This window comes from Mastigoproctus giganteus, chromosome 6, assembly GCF_048544385.1.
Source record: "Mastigoproctus giganteus isolate SK-2022 chromosome 6, ASM4854438v1, whole genome shotgun sequence".
Lineage (NCBI taxonomy): Eukaryota > Metazoa > Arthropoda > Arachnida > Uropygi > Thelyphonidae > Mastigoproctus > Mastigoproctus giganteus.
The window spans coordinates 222,968,376-222,983,245 of NC_143580.1; the positions used below are offsets into that span (position 1 = coordinate 222,968,376).

The 14,870-nt window shown below is 35.1% G+C and overlaps 1 protein-coding gene across 3 annotated transcripts in view; it reads right to left on the reverse strand.

Annotated features, from left to right (window-relative positions):
* Positions 1 to 893: 893 nt before the first annotated feature.
* Arp2 (Actin-related protein 2) overlaps positions 894 to 14,870 on the reverse strand; it is a 63,350-nt gene continuing 49,373 nt past the window's right edge. For 2 of the 3 annotated variants that reach the window (XM_090375719.1, XM_090375718.1), the window contains 3 exons: positions 7,462 to 7,611; positions 3,747 to 4,025; positions 894 to 1,386 (listed from right to left, as the gene is read on the reverse strand). In XM_090375719.1, the coding sequence (XP_090231845.1) occupies positions 1,216 to 1,386; positions 3,747 to 4,025; positions 7,462 to 7,611 (600 nt within the window). In that variant the 3' untranslated portion in view covers positions 894 to 1,215. The remainder of the gene's footprint in view (positions 1,387 to 3,746; positions 4,026 to 7,461; positions 7,612 to 14,870) is intronic. The other variant, XM_090375720.1, reaches the window with a different exon arrangement.

The window sequence follows — 14,870 nt, forward strand, 5'->3', positions numbered from 1 at the left end:
TTTTTCCACCCACACAACAATGCAAATTGGCATGGCAAATTGGATTAATCACCAAAGATGGAAAGGGGAAAGAGTAGAAAATGACTACAGAAGGAAGCAGAACTGCTTTCCTACCCAATGCTGTGGTTGTATGGTAATCGCACGGATGTCATACAAATATATACATTTGCTTTTACAGTGGAGTCTATCATCTTTCAATAGAAGTTTACCTGCATATTTCTCTAGCCTTTAACACATGTCAGTAGTAAACACACTTCACATTTAGGTTTTGGAACCACATATTATTAAATAAAGCAACCCAGCCTTCTCATTAATGGCAGTTTAAATTTAATTTTAAATAAACTGATATATGCACAGCACACGTGGATGGCATTACCTGCTAGTTCCTTGACTGGATTGGACCACCGATCATTTGAATAACACAAGTTTGGATAATCAACATTCCACTGTAATATAATATATGGATTAAGGATTCCCATGTAAATAACATTCAAACCATACTGGTAAAGATTTCATCAGGATGATTCTGATACTATAATATCAATAATCCAAGTTAATGTAAGTGAAAATAAATATTTCTTCTTTTTCTTTCAGCCTTTTGAATTAGCTACAAAAGTTATGCAATTTCAGGTTAATCTCTCTTTTCAATCTATTTTAAAAACAGTTAAGTTGAATGTATAAATGAATATTTTCACTGCTATATTTAAATTTAATATTGCTCTTTAATCATAATGATTGCTCACAAAATCTCAAAGAATGCTGTCTTACTAGACTGAATTAAGAAAATAATAATAAAATAAATACTGGCATATATATATTTTTTTTTATTTAATACCAAAAAAGGAACTGCTTTTATCACACTGTCAACAAACATAATTAATATTTTAAGCACATTTTATAGTTTTAATCTATAAAGATTCACAAAAAGAAAAATGGAATGATAAGATTTTCATTCTTCACATCTTTAAATAGCAAATATGAAAAAAATATTACTAGACTTATTCAGATACTGTATGTGGTAAGTGCTTTCACCAGTCATACTGTAAATTTCGGAACGGTTCTAATGGCTTATTAAAGGAGAGAGAGAAAAATAACAAAGCTGTACAAATTAAAAAGAAATAATAATAAAAAATCTGCACTACAGCTCAAGTCTACTGATTTGGTAAAGTAAAATTTAACAAAGATGTCACTTGGCCCCAGATAATTTAACGATAGCTAACTGGCTTTCATTCCCAATTTTTCTAACACTTTGAGTCCTTTCTCCTGATATTCTTCTCTTGACATCCAAAAAGTGTCTCTATCTTTCATTACTTCTCCAAGCACTGCACCACCAATAAATACCATATCTTTCCGCCTTGGTGGATCTTCAATTCTTATTTTAAATTTCTAGAATTAAAAAAAAAAAAAAATTAATAAAATATTAATAACAAATATAATAAATAAAGATTTACACAAAAAAAAAAGCATATGATTCAACCTGATGGTTGAAGCAAATGCTTTTTTTTTAATCAAGGTATGCATCTTCAAAGATGCATACCTTAAACTAAAGAATAAATTTAGTTTATCAAAATATTAACAATTAAAGTGTTACTGGTAAATGTAAAACTAATCCTAGATTTACTTAACTTGGTAGCAACAAATTTAAGACAACTATGATATGTTGTGGGGAAGACAATACAAGTATATGGAAACTTAACACTTTTGTCGGGCACTAGCCTTTTTCACAAGAGCTTACTAGAGGTCTGTGACACACTGACACAGCTCAGTTTTAAAAGTTTATAATGCAACCACATGTGACTATTCTTTTTTCAAATCTTGGTAAATAATACTACACACAGTGTCTCAAGTCCTAAGGTAATGCACACAAATGCAAATTCTTGCACTGCAAGGTTGAGTCCATCTGCTGCCACAAAAAATTCATGGCCCATTGTTGGCTGTTGTGCTATTAAATTGGCTGCAATAAAAACAATTACAATGAAGTTGTAAACTCTTCTGGCCTAGACCACTAAAAGTATAAATGGAGATTTATTTATTTATTGAAATTGTGAAATATCTTCTTTTTGGTTGAAGTAGCATTTTTAAAAAACATTTACTTTATAACCTAATTGGTCACAGACTGATTTTAGTACCACAACTTTTACAAATTTATAGAACCGACACATGTACAATATTCTCAAGATAATATTGAATGTACGCGTAACTGGAATAAATACAGATGTATCAATGACCTCTCCCCCTTGTCAGTACACTACATGAAGTGTAGCTAAAAAAGTTTCAGGAATGACTTTAAAAGTAAGTTAAAACTGAACTTATCAATTTAGGCTTTTTTGTCTCCCTCAAAATAGTTCCCTTAGGAAGCTTTACACAAAACCATTCTCTTCTGCCTAGGCTGGAATCATTTCTGGGACTCATTTACTGATATTGATTTTAGTGCCTGATATATGATGCTGGACTTTCTCCAAAGACCCAATAACACAATATGAGCCAGTGATTTTTCGTGTTGCAACACCCAGTGGGTGTTGCAACACCCACTTTTCCTTCAAATGCTTCAGAACTTGAAGACAAAATGTTTGATGTTTGATCAACAGTTTGTCTTTAGGGAACAAATTATAAGTCTTTTTAATAAAAAAGATTAAAGTGGATAATACCCATAAAACAATAAATATGATCTTGAATTCTAATTTAACCTTCCACTGTTCACACTAACCTTTCAATATTATCTCAAGATAATATTGAAATATTCACATTTCATTCCTTGTGATGTCATCCAGAAAGTTTGATTACATTTGAATTTTTTCCAAAAGTTAATATAAACCTGGTCTCACCATGAGCCAAATTGTTTTCACTGTTTTTCACAGGCTGTGACTTCAGTTAATTTCTCACAATGGTTAAAATTTTATGCATGCCCCCTATCCATCCACAAGTGTTCGCTAACATTCTGATAGTTATTCTTCTATTGCTATAATCAAGTTTCAACATTTTCATCAGTTTTTCTTGTTACTAGATGGCAGAATTGAGAATCAGGGGATATTTTCTCTTCTTCAAAAAATAGTTTGTGACTTGAAACCTCGTCCCTTCAATATTAGACTCTCCCCAATTAACATTTGTTAGGAGTTCTCCTCAATTTCAAAAATTTCAGTTTTTTGCACTCTTCCATAACATTTTCATGTTTCTGAAGCAAATACCAACCATTTTAATTATTGTGACAATTGACAACTGCTGTAATGATAATTGAAGGAACACAATGCAACAGGCACTGGCAGCTTTGTTGTTGGTCACAATAGCAGTGCCTAAGGTCATTCCTGGAACTTTCTAGCCATACTTCATACATGCTGTAAACATAAATAATAATCATAAATGTAGTAAAGTTTCAAATATTTTTCAATATGGCTGTTTGAATTTTAAAAACTGATTATGGAGCTCTGAATGGTAAAAAATAATAAAAGAAATAATAAGAATACGTAGATGCGCAACTGGAATGAATGAATGAACGTTTTACTAGGTACATATCTGCTTATTCAAATTTTTTTTTTAGTTTTTACCATTCATAGCTCCATAGCTTTATTTTTTTAAATTTAAATGGCCATATCTCTATAACTAATCAGAGAATTGGACATATAATCTAGACTTTTCTCTTCTTATTTTGGACTCTAGCAATCATCCTGAATTTTCTGAAAATACTTTTGAAACACCCTGTATATTATAGATACATAGAAAAATACACGTACACACAAAAAAGTACTTACTGGCAATTTCTCAGTGTCTCCTCTAAGAACCCGCTCAAGATAGAGTTGTTTTATTTCTCTTTCTAGACGACTAGGAAGACCAGGATACATTGTTGATCCACCAGATAAAACAATATGTTTGTACAATTCTGGCCTGATATCAATATCTGCAGCTTGGATGGTATTAAATACCAATTCTGCAATACCTTGCCCTTCTACATTGATGAGATGAGGCTGAAACAGAGCTTCTGGTGCTTCAAATCTTTCACCTCCCAATTTTATAACTCTGCCATCTGGAAGCTATAAGAAAATAACTTATTTTCATACATAATTTTGCAATAAATAGCAATATTATTCATTTACAATACAAAGTTTCCCAAATTTTTACTATTTAAGAAATTAACATTTGTAGCTTGATATATTTTCTGCATGATGAGATTTTAATTTGCAATATTAATAAGTTCTTTACTTTATAAATAATGACAAAAAATATGTAATATTTTAAATGAAGACTCAAATTTATACTAACTTATTACTATTCTGTTAAGCATTTTGATGATGTTAAAAATAAAAAAAAATAGTCATTTTAGAGACTACTGTAATAGTCATTTTACAAATATTTTCTACAGATGCTACTGCTTACACTTCAACCACTGAATGATGCTTATTTTGAACTAGCTTGAGGGGGGGGGAAGCAGTCTCTCTCTCTCTCTCTCTCTCTCTCTCTCTCTCTCTCTCTGTTCTTCAAAGACCTGTCAATGACAAGAGAAATGGCAAGGATAGTTAAGCTCTCTTATGAAGAAAAAAAACAAGCTTCTGTATTTTAGTTTTTCTGAGCTTGACATAGCAGAGCTTTCAGGAGTGTTGCGGAAAGTAAGTTATTTAAGGAGCGAAACAGAAATTTTTATTCAGTTAAAGAATTTAAGTGGTTAAGCTACCACTTAAATTCTTTTTAAAATTCTAGAGTGTGTTTAATAGAGGGCTAAAGAAAGAAAAAAATTGACATTAAACTATTAAAAGATATAAACATCAAAACTAATGAGAAACAAACAGAGCAAATAAAAGAAATGCTTCAACAACTACTGAATGTAAGCTCCCTTCTTAATATGTTTTGGCTTTTCATTTAGTATATACTCACAAGCCTGCATCCATTTTTAAAAAGACGTCAGATCATACTTGATGTTAACTATTCATCTGATTGAAATACATAAGCTACATAAAAAATGCTATAAACAATATTTTATTGTACCTAAAATACTTGTTCTTCAGTGTGGAGACAACCTATGCATTTTATAGATCAACATATAAAAGATAACAATCCCCAGAAATATATCCTAATAAACTTCCTGGAGATGTAAGGACACAAAATGCCATATCACATTTTGGTTTTTCCAAGTGGACCAGATAGTGAGTTGTGTGCTATTAAAAAATGTTTAACATTTTTAATTAAAAATGTCATACTTTAAAAAAATTATTAAAACATGATTCATGAAATACAGCTAAGTACACAAAAATAATAATCACTTCATGAGGGTGATGAAAATGTCAGTGATAACTGACCATTTGGAATTCATATTAAACTTTGACCAAAAAAGTTATTTGAAATGTCTGAGAATTGAACCAAAAGAAAATGACCAAATAAATAATCCAAATAAATGAGCACGATGAACTGAAATTTGGTGTGTAACGATAACTGAATACTGGCAAAAACAGTATTAGAGCACCTTACTCATCAAATCTTGCCCCGTGTAATTTCTTTTTTTTTTTTTCCAGAGAGGGGGAAAAACAATTGCTGAAATTTTGTAATTTTGAAAATGCAATGAAACACAAGCTGCTGCATCAAAAGCATTAAAGAAGGCCACATAAAATGGCTTCCTGGTCAGTCTACAACTTTCAATTGCTGGGAAAAAAATATGCAAGGACACTGCATAAACTATTTTGAAGGAAATAGTTTTTAGTTACATTTACTAATTTCCAAAAAAATAATCTTACCAGAAATTTTTTTAATATTATTCATTATAATACTTTTTGTTAATAATTTTTTTTAACAATAGGCTATCATTCAATATATTAATTACCAAACTGCTAAAATCTTTTAATTTAATAATGCCATAATAATTCAATAGCTCTCAAAATCTTAATTTTTCCTCCGAACAAATTCACAGATTCTTGGTACTTCCATAGAATACAGTAGTTGGGATCTCTGGGTAGTTAGATACAGGAATTTTTCTGGTGCAAATCTTATAAAAGTTCCAATGTGGCAAAACTATTCACAATGCATCTTCCAATGCTTGGCTTCTCAAATGATCTTTCTTAAATGATCCTAGTTGTTTTTAATCACATCAAAATATTTAAGGTATATATACTTTAAAAATGCCAACATGGGAATTCCTAATGCTTTAGTAATTTTAGCCTTGCTCTTCTTAACTTCACTGATTATTTTCAAAAACTATATCGAGTTCCTCATAAATTGTACTACCATGCCATTTTTCTTTGTATAGTTTTGTTTATTCTTTTACTTGAGTAATATGATAAATGAGAATGCAAAAGAGTAGATAATTTTAAATTAACTAGATTTCACTTCTCACATGAACTAAATCTAACAAGTTATTATTAACTGATATTTCTGATAGGTTATCCAACAGATGTAATGGAATTTTACTGGAATAGAGTGCATCATTCTATTCAACAGCTACATCAGATGGAGTATCAAAGGCTCCCATATCCATTATGTAAGAGTATTAATTTGATTAGCTCTTTCCTTTTTTGTATTCAAATGAGTGGTCAGCATGGCAGTACAGAGTTACTCACATCATGTGGATTCAAAATAGGTAATTTTTTGCATTCTCTAGTTTGTAAACTCTCCTTTCTCCCTGTAGATACTGTAAAGTAAAAAAAAAGAATGTTTATTTATATACACTTAAAACTTCTGTCTTTGTTTTCTTAGTCAATTTCTCACTGACTAAGGGAAACACTATTTAATAATACTAACCAATCAGGTAACCCTATTATATACTTCAAAGATTTTCATCATTCTATAACTATTCCATGCTATCATCTCTCTCTCTCTCTCTCTCTCTCTCTCTCTCTCTCTCTCTCTCTCTCTCTCTCTCTCTCTCTCTCTCGCCCCCAATAAACTAGCTAGGTCATTATTCATCCACTTCAGCATCTTCCTCATACTATATTTTCTTAATGGTACATACACATTCACAGCTTTTGTGTTGGTGGCTTTTAAAGTTATTCTATAATTACCCTATATTCACCATTCCCACCCTGCCTAAAGAATAAGAAGAAAAAAAATTTCTCATGTACTGCTTGCTTCTAAATTTGCTGGTTTCTCATATTATCATCATCAGAAACAACAAACACAGAAAAATCACCCATTCTGTACATACAGTTTTCCAATTTTCTGACAAGTATACAACATGCTAAATTTATTACCATGGCTTATCTGGGGTGGTATCAGAATGTAATTCAGCCATAAAAAACCATAGTTCCAACAAACAGAATCTTCTAAAATCTAACTGACTCAAGAGCTGCACTTTAAATTATATCATCCTGCACTTAAATTATATCATCCTGCACTTAAATTATGTAGTTCAATGTAACTTATTCTGTAATGTTTAAATTTAGAAGTTAATGAAAATTTTCAGCTTAGTCCCTAATAAAAAAAAAAAAAAAAAAAAAATTCTGCACAGTTCGAAACAAATTTTTTTAAATCTTCTGATATACTTACAGTATACGGCTCAACCAAGAATGTGGTTTCCAGTGCTAACTTCTGCTCTTGTTCAATATTATAACCAATATAACATAGCTTCTCTTTTATCATCCGGACTGTTTCAAAGTCTGCTGAATGGTTGAAAGCATACCCACGTAAAAGTAAAAGCTAAAAAACAAACAAAAAATTATCCTGAGAAATAAGCTACAAAGTCAATCTCAACATCAATTTATATCAAAAACCTATTTGCTGCTTTTTTTTTTTTTTTATGGCAGTCCCAAATATAATATGTTGCACTCGCAATATTTTAATAGAAGAGTTACAAACACAGAAGAAATTTATTATCAGCAGACATGAATTTTAAAGGTGGCATTTTTTGTGAAATATATATGAAGGTTGGTTGGTTGCTCACTTAGGGATTTCTTGGCCAGCAAAAACTTTGGCCATAGTGAACCAATTCATAGTTTGTTGTGCGTTATATCTCTACAAATGTGAGTATTCGCAGACCAATTTACACGTTGTGTGGACTAAAAAACCTGGACTAACTTGCAGAAATAAAAGGATTGGATTTAGTTTGGCCTGAAATCAGATAGCTTAATAACTCTAATTATTCCAAAATGATGAAGAATCAAATGAGGAAAGATAGCTACACTGAATCCTAAAACCATTAAAGGTTTCATAGAGTCCAGAGAAATTCATTAGGATGTGTGTACACAAAACCTGGGCTGATTGTTCATTCTGTTACAGAAATTTTTGAAAACAGAACTAAAGTGGGAACGCTATAACATTCAGGATCTTCATTCAAAATTGCAATGAAAGGATGGAGTTTGCCAAAATCATGCTTGGATGGCTGGAGGACTAGCAAGACCTCCTCTTAAAGAATATTACTTAGCCAAATGAAGTCTTTTTTTTTTTTTTTTTTTTTTCATAATGGCCACTCTGTTAGATAAAACAGCCATTACTGAAGACCATATTATCCCAAGCAGAGAAGAGCCAAAGCCATCCCAAAGTGACAACGTTCAGTAGGATGATGTTTGGCAAAATTTTTGGTCCATATATTTCATAAGATATAATGAATTCAGAAAGCAATCTTGCTATGCTTCAAAATATTTGTTTCTTCTGAAGCCACAAATGCCCAAACATACAGAAAAACTACCTTTATTCAGAAGAGAAATATACTACAGATAGGTTGGCAAACAAAAAACATAGGCAAACATGAAATCCTGATTTGAGTCCAACTGATTTTCTTCTTTTGGGACTAAACAAAAGAAAAAGTTTCAAAGAAAACCAAGATTTGTTGACAAACTGCACCAAATAATTTGAATAATGACTACTGTTTTCCTGTGATTTTTTTTTTTTTTTTTTTTTCTCACATTTAGAGAAAAATGTTGTGGTTAGAAAGAAAATTAAGAAAGACTTTTGACAATGCTGGTGCCCATTTTGAGATTTGAATATGTGTAAAGTGAATAGCATTAAACTGTCTAACAAACATTGCTTGGTTAAAGTTTTTATGATAACTTTTTGAGGAGAAGTATGAAAAGAAGTATTTTAAAATTAATGCCAATATTAATTTTAAAATATTTCTAGTTCACAATATGGCAAGGAGTGCCAATTTAGCAAGCAGTACTAACAAGCAATGCACATCCATTTCAAAAATTAGCATTAGCAGAGGCACATAATAAAAGAAAAGAAAGGTTATACAGCACAAGGCAAAAAAATAAAATAAAAAACCTTTCAGATTTCACTGATCCATTCATTCCAAATGTTTGTCTAGTTCTGCCTTGAATTTATTTAAGCTATCAACTTCCACAACAACATATAGAAATTTGTTCCAGCAATCAACTACCCACTTGCTAAAGGCAAACTTCCACATATCTATTCTATAACTGTCTTTCCTCAGTTTGAATCAATGGCCCCTCAGGTTTGTAATCTGAGCAAGAGGAAGAATCCCATCAGCACTAAGCCTGCTCAATCCATTCAAGGACTTATACACCTCAATCAGATCACCTTGCAGGTGCCTAGTCTCCAGAAGCTGCAATTTGCAGAACTTAATCCTTTCTTCGTAAGAGCACCCATTTGTTTCCCCTCACCAATCTTGTTGCCCTTCTCTGTACTTGTTCTAGCAACTACATCCTTCCTAAAATGAGGCTTGAAGACCTGTACGCAATATTCAAGGAGAGGTCTGGCAATAGCCTTATATGAGGGGATAATCACCTCCTTATCCCTGCTTGCAAAATTCCTGTATATCATTGACAAGACCCCATTACTCTGGCAGCCTGTCTGCAATGCTTAGAAAACTTTATATCTGACTAGACAATTACCCCAAGGTCTCTTTCATTCTCCGCTACCCTGAGTGTAACACCACCTAGTTGGTACATTTCTGTGGGTTTACTGCTACCCATATGCAGTACTTAGCATTTGTCAATGTTAAACTTCAGTTGCCACTTCTCAGCCCATCTGTCCAACTTTTCCAGATCCTGTTGCAGTAGCATACTGTTATTAAAAACCCTGCCAACCTTTGTATCATCTGCAAGCTTTGACATTAAGCTTGATATACCTTCATCAATGGGCCCAACACCAATAACATTAGTCCACGTAGAGCAGTATCCATTGATTACACTCTCTGTTGTCTCCCACTGAAACATTCTTTTATCCATTGTAGCAACTTGCCCTTAATACCATACTGCTCTAATTTGTACAGCACTCTTCTATGTGCAACAGTATCAAAAGCTTTCCTGAAATCCAAATATATTATATAAAAATTATTTTTTGCATCCAGTTCCTTTGTGACCACGTCATAGTATCCAATCAAATTAGTCAGACAAGACTTCCCCTTGACAAACCCATGCTGTGTCTGAATTATTGCTGCAGTGTTATCTAAATGATCCTGCAATGCTTCTTTAACCAGTGACTCCATTATTTTTCCTGGAACCGAAATCAAACTAACAGGTCTGTAATTACTTGTGTCAGAATGGCAGGGCACCAGGAGTGGACCAAGTCACCACAGAAGCGATCAAAGCCGGGGGAGATGTACTGCTTCGCCGACTACACTCGCTCCTCAAAACCATCTGGTGCACTGAACAAATTCCGCTAACATGGAGGAAAGCCATTATTGTACCGATCCACAAGAAAGGTGATAACCGGGACTGCAAGAACTACCGTGGCATCAGCCTCCTTTCCATCATCGGAAAGGTCTTTATGAAGATCATCCAGTCAAGACTGCAAAAACATCGCGAGCAAACCAGTCGAGAAGAACAGGCAGGATTTAGACCCGGGCGAGGATGCTGTGATCAAATCTTTGCCATTCATCAGCTGATGGAGGAGAGGATCCGGTGTGGACAGCGAACCGTCATTGTTTTCATTGACTTTAAGTCTGCTTTCGACTGTGTCCACCGGCTTGCCTTATGGAAACTACTAGAGGTTGAACATGTACCTCGAAAAGTCATCACACTCCTCCAAACTGCATACAACGGTTTAACCAGCCAGGTGCGCATCCAGAACGATTTATCTGAGGAATTTACCATCCAAACTGGAGTCTGCCAAGGGGATGTAGCCTCCCCAATGCTTTTCAACATCGTGGTCGACGCCATTATGAGGCAAGCATTCAGAAACAGACAGGGCATACAATATGACAAGGATCACTATGTGACTGACCTGATGTTTGCTGATGATAGTGCTATCCTTGCCAGTAACGACGCTGAAGCCACGGACATCCTCTACGACATTGGCCGCATTGCCCGGCCATACGGTTTGAAGATCAATGCTGGTAAGACAAAGGTCCCGACAATAGATGGGTCGCAAGCCACCATCTATCTCGAAGGCGTCCAGATCGAGCAAGTGCAGGACTTTAAATACCTTGGGTCGCTGGTCCAGGAGAAGAAAGTTGCATCCACCATGGAAATCCACAGCAGAATTGGACAGGCGGCCACTGCATTCGCCTCGCTCAAATGGTGTCTGTGGAAGAGGACCAACATTTCCACAAAGACTAAAATCCGACTCTTCCGGACTTTGATTCTGCCCATTCTTCTTTACGGATCGGAAACATGGATTTGTCTCAAGTTAGATTTGAACAAACTTGAGGTATTCCAAATGCGATGCCTGCGGCAGATCTTGGGCATCTCTCTTCGCGACCGCATCACTAATGATACCATCCGTGCCAGATGCCAACAGCAACCAACCATTGCCGACCAAATCCAGAAGCGAAGGCTTAGATGGTTTGGCCACGTATGTAGAATGGGCACGAACAGAATACCATCCAGACTCCTTTGGAGACAACGACCCACCCAATGGAGCATCCAACGGACCGCGCCTAGGAAAACGTGGGCCAAGCAAGTGGAAAATGACTTGAAGAGCCCACGTCTCGACCTTAGCCAGGACTGACGCCATTGATTGTAAGGTATGGAAGAATATCACACACAAGTCCGAAACCCTGCGGCACCTACAGCAGCATACTGGTTGCGTGGCCAACCGCCTCCCCCAGCTGCCAGCTAAGGACCAAAGAAGAAGAAGAAGAAGAGGAAGAAGAATTACTTGTGTCACCCTTTGTGAATTGGAGATAAATTTGCACATCTCCAGTCTGTGGGGACTTCCCCCGAGTCCAAGGATGCTCTCATAATTATGGCTAAGGGTTTGCTTACTTCCTTTGCTGCCTCCTTTAATATAACTGAATGGAACAGTTATTACAAAATCATTTAACTCCCTGTTAGAGTTTGATAAACATCGGACCCTCTCCTCCTTGAATAACTCCTCACATGAGACTGTAGATGCAAAATACTCATTAGGTTTGGCAACTATCTGAGAATAATCATCTACAGTAAAACCACTGATATCAAGTGGACCAATCTGATTCATTCCCTTCCTTTTAGAGTTTATATAAGTAAAAAAGTCTTTGCTGTTTTTCTTTGCATCCTTTGCCAAAGATTTTTCACTTGCCTAACCTCCTTTGTGACTTGATTACAGACTGCCTTGTATCTACCATAGGCTTCTGTGTCTCCTGACAATTTATGTGCATCCCATGCATTTTTCTTCTCTGCCACGAGTCTCATTAGTTCATATGACATCCATTTGGGCCTGAACCTAGAGCAATATTTCTTAATTGGAACAAAAAGCCTAGTAGCTTCCAAAATTACTTCCTTCAATGCTTCTCTGAGACCACTGTAGTCACCTTTATGAAAGCAAAAACCCTTCCCTTTACCACTGATGGTAGTTACATCTTTAAGTAAATCCCACATCAGTACACGATGATCACTGGTACTTAGTGGTTCCTTTATCCGTAAATTAAAAAAATTAAATTAATGCATGAATAATCACTGCTGATAATCAAATCAAGAGTTGTTGTTTGTTTGTTTGTTTCAGGATTTCTTGGGCGCATCAGCAACTATGGCCATAGTGCGCCAAAATCAAGAGTGTTACTCCCCCTTGTTGCTTCTCTAACATGCCGCTGTAGAAAACAATCATCCAATAAATCCACAAAAGCCTTGCTAGTGTGCGAGTGACCAACCCACAAGTTCCAGTCTATATCTGGGGAGTTAAAATCCCCATTATAAGACACTGATTTACTGGCCCACTATTTCTCTGTAATTGTTCATTGTACCCATCAGAGTCATTAGGCCTATAACAAACTCCTACATTAGGTCTATACAAACTCCCTCATTTTTGCTTTCCCAGTGCTTATGTTATACCAAACTGACTCAACATTGCACTGTCCATCTATGTCAACTGGATACACTTCCTTAGATTTTATGTGTTTCTTAACTAATAAGCATAACCCCTTCTCCCTTCCTATCCTTTCTGTACACATTGTACTCCCTAAATTCCAATTCTGCGTCCCTTATATCTGAGTGGCACCAAATCTCTGATATCCCAACAATATCCACCTTGGATGCCTTAACAAGCACTTCAAATTCATAAAATTTGTTTTCTATACTCCTAGCATTGGTGTACATGCAAGTATGCATGCACCTGATCTTACTCCTAGTTACTCTAACACAGCCCATGTATTTACTTGTTTCATGACCCACATCATCATCATCATCATCAGCCATTTTCAATCCACTGCAGGATGAAGGCCTCTCCAGCAACTTTCCAGTTCCTTCTGTTTTGAGCACTGGACATCCATTTACTACCCACAAACTCATGAATTTCATCTATCCATCTCCGCCTTTGTCTTCCAGGTTTTCTTCTAGCTCCTCTTGCATACCATTCTGTTATTTTCTTAGTCCATCTGTCATCATGTCTTCGAGCTATGTGTCCTGCCCAAGACCATTTTAGTTCTTTAGTTTTGATAAGAATGTCCTTTACTTGAGTTTGTTGCCTAATCCATGTGTTTCTCTTCTTATCTAACAGTCTTATTCCCAATATGATTCGTTCCATTCTTCGCTGTGTAGTTCTCAGCTTCTCTTCCATTCTTTTGGTGAGTGCCCAAGTTTCACTTCCATAAGTCATGATGGGGAGTATACATTGGTCCATTATTTTACGTTTCAGACAAACTGGGATATTGCTCTTCAGTATGTGACTATATTTCCTGAATGCTATCCATCCAAAATTTATTCTTCTCTTGACTTCCAGCCATTTATCATTATTACAGCTAATAACTTGTCCCAGATAAGTATATGACTCCACCTTTTCAATTACTGCTCCTTCAATCATTATTTCCCTTTCTGTGGCATACTTGTTCATCATTACTTTTGTTTTAGCCATATTCATCTTTAGTCCAAAATCCTTACTAGCTGTGCATAACTGATTAAGATTTTCCTCTAATTCTTTGGGATCATGGCTTATGACCACAATGTCATCTGCAAATCGTAAATGGTTTAGGTACTCTCCATTCACATTGACTCCTTTCTGCGACCAGTCTAATCTTCTGAAAGATTCCTCAAGGGCAGCAGTAAACAGCTTCGGAGATATTGTGTCTCCTTGTCGAACTCCTTTCTCAATTTTAAATTTCCTACTGTCTTTGTCTAGTCTAATAAAGGAGGTAGCACTCTTGTATATTTTCTTCAAAATCATAATATATGGGGTATCAATGCCTTGTCTTTCCAGTGCCCGAAACATTGCCTTATGCTGTATGGAGTCAAATGCCTTTTCATAATCCACAAATGCCAGGCATAATGGTGTTTTATATTCATTTGCTTTCTCCATTAGCTGTGATATTACATGAAGGTGATCCATAGTTGAGAATCCTGTCCTAAAGCCAGCTTGCTCTTTCGGTTGATTCTCATCCAGTATTCTTTCTAATCTGTTAGTAATGACCCTTGTGAACAACTTGTAGATGTGGGATAACAAGCTAATTGGTCTATAATTTCCAATTTCTGATTTATCTCCTTTCTTATGCAGCAAAACTATGATTGCATTATTCCACTGCTTAGGCGTCACACCTTTTCTAATGCACTTTGTGAAGAGCCTTGCCAGTTTTTGTGTTATGTCTC